Source organism: Coregonus lavaretus (assembly GCF_964263955.1).
Source record: "Coregonus lavaretus genome assembly, chromosome: 14".
NCBI lineage: Eukaryota > Metazoa > Chordata > Actinopteri > Salmoniformes > Salmonidae > Coregonus > Coregonus lavaretus.
In genome coordinates this window covers 48,501,251-48,511,423 of record NC_140001.1, presented here as the reverse complement: position 1 = coordinate 48,511,423, position 10,173 = coordinate 48,501,251, and the positions used below count along the sequence as shown (strand labels likewise).

Genomic DNA, 10,173 nt, shown 5'->3' with positions numbered 1-10,173 from the left:
GTATGGCGTCATGTGAGCAGGCGAGCGGTTTGCTGATGTCAACGTTGTGAACAGAGTGCCGCATGGTGGCGGTGGGGTTATGGTATGAGCAGGCATAAGCTATGGACAACGAACACTATTGCATTTTATTGATGGCAATTGAATGCACATAGATACCCTGATGAGATCCTGAGGCTCATTGTTGTGCCATTCATCCGCCGCCATCGCCTCATGTTTCAGCATTATAATGCATGGCCCCATGTAGCAAGGATCTGTACACAAATGGCACAAATGGCAAAACACATGTGTATCTGGTGGACATATGGCTTAAGTCTTTGGTACTGCTTATGGCAACAGTGTGTCCGAGAATCAATCCAAGACACAATGGTTTCATATTCCAGATTTTATTATTTAGTTTAACTTTTTGGTCCCTTGAGATTTAATAAATCACTTTTTCGGGAGAGACCAGCCCATGAAAGCAGCATTCTTGCATAAATGTTAGAAAAGCATACGCTACAATAAAACCCTTTAGCCAAAATGCCAAACTTATTCATGTCTAGTTGAAAGGGAATGACCACAGAACATGGAGACAGACCTCAGCGAGTATAGAAGATAGTATTGTAGACATTAAAACCATTCAGTAAAAATCAATTTTCTCTTCTTGTAGTTTGCTGAAAGCCAGATGCAAAACAAAACCACAGTATATTTGAATCTAGTAATGCAATGTTGATGTTTAAATCAGGTCCTGCAAGCTTCACATTCATTACTGGAATCAGGGCAGTAAAAGAAAGTAGCAGCCCAAGTTAAATAAACTGGTTAAGGTGTGCTAGCTCTCTGGAGAATTTGCAAGGCTGTCAGCTGTGGTGGTAATATTGTAGGCTAAGCTGCTTCGAGGCTTTGCCTTCACTTTTTCTTTGGGACTGCCTCCAAGGGTTTCCCAATGTCCTTCCCACGCAACTTCAGTCCTATGGACAACAAGGAGGAAAAACGCTCAGATTTTTGTTGACACCATCTCGAAACACCTGGGCTTTATTGTTCCATTAGTGATACTGATATAATCATATATTATTGTAATCAGACTAGTTAGTACAAAAATAACCCAATAATGGTGTCAAACAGGCCTATGCTGCGAGAAGGATGATTTGACAACCACAAATCCATATGAAGCTATGCTAGAAAATGTAGAATGTCAGTGTCAGAAAAAAGACCTGTAAATAAAAACTCACCAATTGCTCTTTCAATCTTTCCCATGACTTGGTTATTGGGGATAGCCTTTCCAGATTCGTAATCTCCAATTATCTGTGGTTTTTCATTGATTTTCTAAAAAAAATTGACCAACAACATATCCATGACTGGTATAGAAAATTTAATTTGATCCAAGCCCTGCTAAGCAAAGGTAAATACACTTCAATAAACAACCCTCAGTGAAAATGAACAGTTCCTATATTTTAATCTCTTCATCCACATTTGGGAGAGTGTACTTACAGTGGCCAGGTCTTTCTGTGTCAGGCCCTGATTTTGCCGGCCTTGCTGGATGACCTTGCCCACCTCCAGAGATACTCTTTGGTGTTGAAGCTCTTCAGTCTCTCTGTCAAGCTTGGCTGTATTCTTGGTGATCACGTGCTGTTTGTTTTGTCCTGCAGCCCCTGAGAGAGGGAGAGAAGAAGAGAGGGGTAATATAGGCTAACACAAATTCAACAACAATATCTAATTCTTGGGACTATCAGGCAAATGCTGTACAATATTACATGTATTCTAAGATACAAGACTCAAACAAAAAGGGCCACCCTTTGTTCTTCATTCCTGATCCTGGGGACCCACATGGTTTTCAGGTTTTTGTTCCAGCCCAGTAGACACACTTGACTCAACTAATCATAAAGCACTTGAGTTTAATCAACTACTGTATGTTACTGGGCTGGAAAAAGTACACCCTGTGGATCCCAAGAATCAAGATTGACGTTGACTGACATTGTCTTATGTCAGAGTTTGACAGCAGTCTGCTTTGATGGCCGATGTAGCCTAGCTGTCGAAAGACAATGGGTGGCCCCTTTAGTTACATATCATACAAAATGGCTCTAACAACCTGTATTGGCAGATTTAAATAACTATATTTCTAGACTTACGTCACAGACAAATGTGTGTTTGTGCTTTTGTGTTTAAATATGAATATGTTTACTCCCCTTCAGTACACTTCCCCTGGGAAATCAAACACTTGCTCAATACTGCCATGATTCCATCATTGTAGATAATGAAATTCGAATTGGCAGTAAAGAACAAAAATTGTAATTGAGTAAAAACTAAAGGCCTTGATGACATTATTGAGATGGTGTGTAGCAAGCAATCCATCTGTTATCTCAACATTTAATAATAAATAACCACAGACATGGCACAACATCCTTCAAAACCAAAAGATAACACAAGGACAGGAACAAATTGATGGGAGTTCTTACATTTCTTAGTGGTATCAAGTTCTTCCCCACGTCTTTGAGCTGCTGCAACAGCCTAAAAGACAGTAACGTATCACATTGTTGTGTCAATGTGTTCTGGCTGTGTAGCAAGTTCATAAATTATAACTAGTTAAACGTTACCTACTTAGCCACATTACAGGACACACACCAAAGTTTAAAGGGAAAGTCAATAATAACAACACCACCATCTTTGGTTAACATAACTAGACTGTAGTCTTTAGCTAACTACTAGCTAGCTAGGTACATTTGGAACCATTTCTGGCAAACGTCGGCCAACTTATTACAAGTTCGAATGCAAATAAGCTAGCAGGGTAGACAGCTAGTAAGAAAAAGTAAATAGGTTTTAAGCCAAAGATAGCCAAGCCAGCTAGGTCCCAGTTCACTGACAAGCGTGTTCAGACGCTGGCTAACCAGACTACGCTAGTTATCAGCTAACGTTCGCTAACGCATTAGCCCAAGCTTGCTAGCTACCTAACTAACGTTAGCTACCTGTTTCGACTTCGACTGTGCGACAGATGGTCCCTTCTTTCTCAGTACGGTCACGGTATCCCAGTCACTTTCTGCCATGTTCTTGAGTGTACCTTGATGGCAACAATGTATAAACAGGTTGGTTTAGATACAAAATGTAAAGTCAGTATGGTATGCGATAACTTTAGCGTTCGCTAATATAACGTGGTAACTATGAAAGTACCGTATTGACCGAATAGTCGACCCCAGCGTCACAGCAGTTTTATAATGACGTCACATACCGTACTTTCACGCGTTGAGCTATAATAATGACGCGTTCACAATAACTGGGAACTCGGAAAAATACGAGGTCAAATCAAGACGTCAGTGATCTTCAGGTCGGATCTCTAGAAAGATGCCCGAGTATCTCGTTTTTTTTCTCCGAATTCCCAGTTGATTGAAGGCTCGGAAGTCGGAGAGTGCGAGCTCCCAGTATTTTTGAACGCGGCATATGAACTGGAGATCGTCTCCAAGATGGCCGACCGTTGTGTTCGATGTAGAGTGCGTTCGTAAATTAACTCTGGCTATCTATTCCGATTTCCAGAGCGCTCTCGTCTGAGTGTGCAGAATAACTGATGAATTTACGAACGCGCAACACACGTTAAATATGACCAGTGTCAGTAAACGTCGGCAAAAAACGTAATTAAATTGTTGCCAGCAGCATAGTTAGTCACCAACGCTCTAGATAACATTGAAACAGCCTAACCAGCTCTGCTAGGGCGAGAAAAATGGTCAGAGGTGTTCTCTAATTAATGTCTGGAAGTAGCTACGCTAGCTAACTTTAGCCAGTTAGCTTGGGTGTTTGACTGCAGTTGTGAGGTCAAACCTACTCTCCTGCCAGAGCGTCCAGTTTGCGCTCCGAGAGCGAAATGCTCTGAATTTACGAACGGACAATCTGACAACGCTCTGAATTTACGAACGCCCTCTGGTACTGCAGAGTGAATTTACGAACACACCCGTAATTTCGCAGCTAGAACAAGGATACCGATTTCACCGGATGTATAAATATGAAGCATCCGGTTGGCGTTTCCACTTACTACCAAATATGGTGATGTGAGGAAGCCCAGTGGGAGAAGATGGAGCGAGATGGATTTTGGCCGACATTCTGCTAATTTTCTCATCAATGAAACATTTGATCTACATACCGTTTTCTGTTTCCAAAACCAGAACCTGTAATACACAGAGTGCACTAAGTTTGGTAGGCTTGACTTACCTAATTGAAATAGAGATTACTTTGTTTAGGACGAGTGCACTAGGTAGTTGCCGTTTCCTAATGAACAACGTCATGCATATTCAGTAGCACACAAATGGTCCCTGTCCTCTTCTTGGCGGTAGATAGCTTGCTTGTCCCCATAGATATTGAGCTAGCTAGCTAATTCTCAACTCACAAATAACAAAACAAAAAACGTACTTGGCGTAAATAGCTAGAAATCAATGTCCTTGCAAGTTTTTCCACTACTAGTCCTAAGTCTCAGAATAATTAAAAAAATCACGATAAGACACATACGACGTCAATAAATACCTTGTTTACTGTAAAATGTTCTCTTTGTTTTTGTTTAGGGGGAGGGGAAGCAATATGAAAAACAAATCATTACCCAAAGCTAATTTCCAGCATGATTATGAAAATGTTGAGCTGGAACCTCATGTGTTTGTCAAAGATCCTGATACCTACTGAAGCAAAGATGAGGCTATGTGCAGCAATTGACTGCAATACTGTCCAGAGAAAGGTATATGTCCAACAGACTTTGAAAGGTATTTAATAAATAAACAGAAGATGCATTTGGAGTAATTATGGTAAGGCACATGTTGTTGGCTGTAATCAATAGTGTGCTGTATCCATGACTATCCATCTAATCAAACATTTAAGCAATGCTCACTCGTGATCACAGATAGATAAAACATGCTACCAGTAATGAAACAAAACTATAGCTGAGTGTAACACAACTAGCATGATGAGGCAGCATGGCTAGCTAACGTTAGTTGACCAATGTGTCCAGCTACATTACACCCAAGGGTATCCCAGGGTATGCTGCACAATCAATAGGAGCCATCATTTGTGACACTGGGTCATTACAAAGCAATTTATCCAGCAGTAGAACACCATTAAGGACCTCTTAAGTTATGGTTGATGTCTGTAAAACATTGTATAGGCAACTACTTATGTTCTGTTTCCCTATGATCAGATTAGGTCAGTATACCATAAAATATAGCCTACTATAATTATATGCATCTTCAGAAAATTGACAAAACACAAAAGGTTGTACATTTTACAAACATTTAGTAAAGGCCCGTTAACATGGTGAAAAATATAGAACATATAGAAACCATGAAAATAACGAGCATTTGATCACAACCTGGAAGAACAACTTGAGCGTGCATCCCCTCTCAATAGGAAAACGATACAAAAAAGAAAGACATACACCATGTGTAGAACTAGAGCATCGCTTTAAAAGAGCAATCAGGAGGTTCAAGAAGGTAGCAACTGAAAATGTTTCATAGGATGAGCTAAAGTGTGGATCTTCTTTCTAGAATCTGTTCTAAATCAGGCAATGGTTGTTATGGTGGTATCTCACAGAGAGGAATGTGTCAGTTTTGATTGAAGATAAGGAGTGTGAGGTAGACCCCCAGAAGTCAGAAGACTACAGGGATGGAGTCCATATACAGTGCATTCGGAAAGTATTCAGACATTACATTTTTATATTTTAGTCATTTAGCAGACGCTCTTATCCAGAGCGACTTACAGTTAGTGAGTGCATACATTATTTTTACTTTTTCATACTGGCCCCCCGTGGGAATCGAACCCACAACCCTGGCGTTGCAAACGCCATGCTCTACCAACTGAGCTACATCCCTGAGACCCATTCCCCTTTTCCACATTATGTTACGTTACAGCATTATTCTAAAATTTATAGTACATGTTTTTTGCCTCATCAATCTACACACAATACCACCTAATGACGAAGCGAAAACAGGTTTTTACATATTTTTGAAAATTTCTTTAAAATAAAAACAGAAATACCTTATTTACAGAAGTATTCAGACTCTTTGCTATGAGACTACAAATTGAGCTCAGGTGCATCCTGTTTCCATTGATCATCCTTGTGATGTTTCTACAACTTGATTGGACATGATTTGGAAAGGCACAAACCTGTCTATATAAGGTCCCACAGTTGACAGTGCATGTCAAATAAAAAACGAAGCCATGAGGTCGAAGGAATTGTCCGTAGAGCTCCGAGACAGGATTGTGTCGAGGCACAGATCTGGGGAAGGGTACCAAAAAATGTCTGCAGCATTGAAGGTCCCCAAAAACACAGTGGCCTCCATCATTCTTAAATTGAAGAAGTTTGGAACCACCAAGACTCTTCCTAGAGCTGGCCACCCAGCCAAACTGAGCAATCGGGGGAGAAGGGCCTTGGGTAGAACCCAATGGTCACTCTGACAGAGCTCCAGAGTTCCTCTGTGGAGATGGGAGAACCTTCCAGAAGGACAACGATCTCTGCAGCACTCCACCAATCAGGCCTTTATGGTAGAGTGGCCAGACGGAAGCCACTTCTCAATAAAAGGCACATGACAGCCCGCTTGGAGTTTGCCAAAAGGCACTTAAAGGACTCTCAGACCATGAGAAACAAGATTCTCTGGTCTGATGAAACCAAGATTGAACTCTTTGGCCTGAATGCCAAGCGTCACGTCTGGAGGAAACCTGGCACCATCCCTATGGTGAAGCATGATGGTGGCAGCATCATGCTGTGGGGATGTTTTTCAGCGGCAGAGACTAGTCAGGATCGAGGGAAAAATGAACGGAGCAAAGTACAGAGAGATCCTTGATAAAAACCTGCTACAGAGCGCTCAGGACCTCAGACTGGGGCGAAGGTTCACCTTCCAACAGGACAACGACCCTAAGCACACAGCCAAGACAATGCAGGACTAGCTTCGGGACAAGTCTCTGAATGTCCTTGAGTGGCCCAGCCAGAGCCCAAACTTGAAACCGATCGAACATCTCTGGAGAGACCTGAAAATAGCTGTGCAGCGACGCTCCCCATTCAACCTGACAGAGTTTGAGAGGATCTGCAGAGAAGAATGGGAGAAACTCCCAAAATACAGGTGTGCCAAGCTTGTAGCGTCAGACCCAAGAAGACTCGAGGCTGTAATCACTGCCAAAGGTGCTTCAACAAAGTACTGAGTGAAGGGTCTGAATACTTATGTAAATGTAATATTTCCGTTTTTTATTTTATTTATAAATTAGCAAACATTTCTAAAAACCTGTTTTTGATTTGTCATTATGGGGTATTGTGAGTAGATTGATTAGGGGGGAAAAATAATGTAATCAATTTTAGAATAAGGCTGTAATGTAACAAAATGTGGAAAAAGTCAAGAGGTCTGAATACCTTCCAAATGCACTGTACACTATTAACTGTAGCACACGATCAGTAATACTGTAAGGTTCTCATTTGGTTGCTGGGTCACAAGAGTAGCAAGGAAGGCTGCCCTTTTGCTGACTTCTGGGGACTACGTCACACTCCTTCTCTTAAACATACAGAGAGAAAAACGACATGGCTGCTGTTTAAATGAACTGTAGTGTACTATTTTATTAAATCAGGGTGTATAACAGGGATAGAGGACATAAACATAAACTAAACTCAGCAAAAAAAGAAACGTCCTCTCACTGTCAACTGCGTTTATTTTCAGCAAACTTAACATGTGTAAATATTTGTATTTGTATGAACATAACAAGATTCAACATCTGAGACATAAACTGGCATGTGACTAACATAAATGGAAAAGATGCACCTGAACAAAGGGGGGGTAAAAATCAAAAGTAACAGTCAGTGTCTGGTGGGGCCACCAGCTGCATTAAGTACTGCAGTGCATCTCCTCCTCATGGACTGCACCAGATTTGCCTGTTCTTGCTGTGAGATGTTACCCCACTCTTCCACCAAGGCACCTGCAAGTTCCCGGACATTTCTGGGGGGAATGGCCCTAGCCCTCACCCTCCGATCCAACAGGTCCCAGACATGCTCAATGGGATTGAGATCCGGGCTCTTCGCTGGCCTTGGCAGAACACTGACATTCCTGTCTTGCAGGAAATCACGCACAGAACAAGCAGTATGGCTGGTGGCATTGTCATGCTGGAGGGTCATATCAGGATGAGCCTGCAGGAAGGGTACCACATGAGGGAGGAGGATGTCTTCCCTGTAACGCGCAGCGTTGAGATTGCCTACAATGACAACAAGCTCAGTCCGATGATGCTGTGACACACCGCCTCAGACCATGATGGACCCTCCACCTCCAAATCGATCCCGCTCCAGAGTACAGGCCTCGGTGTAACACTCATTCCTTCGACGATAAACGTGAATCCAACCATCACCCCTGGTGAGATAATACCGCGACAAGTCAGTGAAGAGCACTTTTTGCAAGTCCTGTCTGGTCCAGCGACGGTGGGTTTGTGCCCATAGGCAACGTTGTTGCCGGTGATGTCTGGTGAGGACCTGCCTTACAACAGGCCTACAAGCACTCAGTCCAGCCTCTCTCAGCCTATTGCGGACAGTCTGAGCACTGATGGAGGGATTGTGCGTTCCTGGTGTAACTCAGGCAGTTGTTGTTGTCATCCTGTACCTGTCCCGCAGGTGTGATGTTCAGATTTACCGATCCTGTGCAGGTGTTGTTACACGTGGTCTGCCACTGCGAGGACAATCAGCTCTCCGTCCTTAGGTTGGAGTCATTAAAACTTGTTTTTCAACCACTCCACACATTTCTTCTTAACAAACTATAGTTTTGGCAAGTCGGTTAGGACATCTACTTTGTGCATGACACAAGTAATTTTTCCAACAATTGTTTACAGACAGATTATTTCACTTATAATTCACTGTATCACAATTCCAGTGGGTCAGAAGTTTACATACACTAAATTCACTGTGCCTTTAAACAGTTTAGAAAATTCCAGAAAATGATGTCATGGCTTTAGAAGCTTCTGATAGGCTAATTGACATCATTTGAGTCAATTGGAGGATTTACAGTGGGGAAAAAAAGTATTTAGTCAGCCACCAATTGTGCAAGTTCTCCCACTTAAAAAGATGAGAGAGGCCTGTAATTTTCATCATAGGTACATGTCAACTATGACAGACAAAATGAGAAAAGAAATTCCAGAAAATCACATTGTAGGATTTTTTATGAATTTATTTGCAAATTATGGTGGAAAATAAGTATTTGGTCAATAACAAAAGTTTCTCAATACTTTGTTATATACCCCTTGTTGGCAATGACACAGGTCAAACGTTTTCTGTAAGTCTTCACAAGGTTTTCACACACTGTTGCTGGTATTTTGGCCCATTCCTCCATGCAGATCTCCTCTAGAGCAGTGATGTTTTGGGGCTGTCGCTGGGCAACACAGACTTTCAACTCCCTCCAAAGATTTTCTATGGGGTTGAGATCTGGAGACTGGCTAGGCCACTCCAGGACCTTGAAATGCTTCTTACGAAGCCACTCCTTCGTTGCCCGGGAGGTGTGTTTGGGATCATTGTCATGCTAAAAGATCCAGCCACGTTTCATCTTCAATGCCCTTGCTGATGGAAGGAGGTTTTCACTCAAAATCTCACGATACATGGCCCCATTCATTCTTTCCTTTACACGGATCAGTCGTCCTGGTCCCTTTGCAGAAAAACAGCCCCAAAGCATGAAGTTTCCACCCCCATGCTTCACAGTAGGTATGGTGTTCTTTGGATGCAACTCAGCATTCTTTGTCCTCCAAACACGATGAGTAGAGTTTTTACCAAAAAGTTATATTTTGGTTTCATCTGACCATATGACATTCTCCCAATCCTCTTCTGGATCATCCAAATGCACTCTAGCAAACTTCAGACGGGCCTGGACATGTACTGGCTTAAGCAGGGAGACACGTCTGGCAATGCAGGATTTGAGTCCCTGGCGGAGTAGTGTGTTACTGATGGTAGGCTTTGTTACTTTGGTCCCAGCTCTCTGCAGGTCATTCACTAGGTCCCCCCGTGTGGTTCTGGGATTTTTGCTCACCGTTCTTGTGATCATTTTGACCCCACGGGGTGAGATCTTGCGTGGAGCCCCAGATCGAGGGAGATTATCAGTGGTCTTGTATGTCTTCCATTTCCTAATAATTGCTCCCACAGTTGATTTCTTCAAACCAAGCTGCTTACCTATTGCAGATTCAGTCTTCCCAGCCTGGTGCAGGTCTACAATTTTGTTTCTGGTG

At 42.3% G+C, this 10,173-nt stretch overlaps 1 protein-coding gene across 3 annotated transcripts; it reads right to left on the bottom strand.

The window, feature by feature from the left end:
- Positions 1–364: 364 nt before the first annotated feature.
- LOC311141479 (endothelial differentiation-related factor 1 homolog) lies at positions 365–3,889 on the bottom strand. Of its 3 annotated transcripts, none has more exons than XM_084176822.1 (6): positions 3,139–3,889; positions 2,937–3,028; positions 2,430–2,481; positions 1,465–1,625; positions 1,206–1,299; positions 365–944 (listed from the first exon to the last, which is right to left on the bottom strand). In XM_084176822.1, the coding sequence occupies exons 2-6, from the start codon at positions 3,012–3,014 to the stop codon at positions 883–885; spliced, it is 447 nt and encodes a 148-aa protein (XP_084032948.1). In that variant the 5' UTR covers positions 3,015–3,028; positions 3,139–3,889; the 3' UTR covers positions 365–882. The 3 variants fall into 3 exon arrangements, with proteins under 3 accessions (XP_084032948.1, XP_084032949.1, XP_084032947.1); XM_084176823.1 differs by having other exon boundaries at positions 3,148–3,162; XM_084176821.1 differs by lacking the exon at positions 3,139–3,889 and having other exon boundaries at positions 2,937–3,101.
- Positions 3,890–10,173: the final 6,284 nt, after the last annotated feature.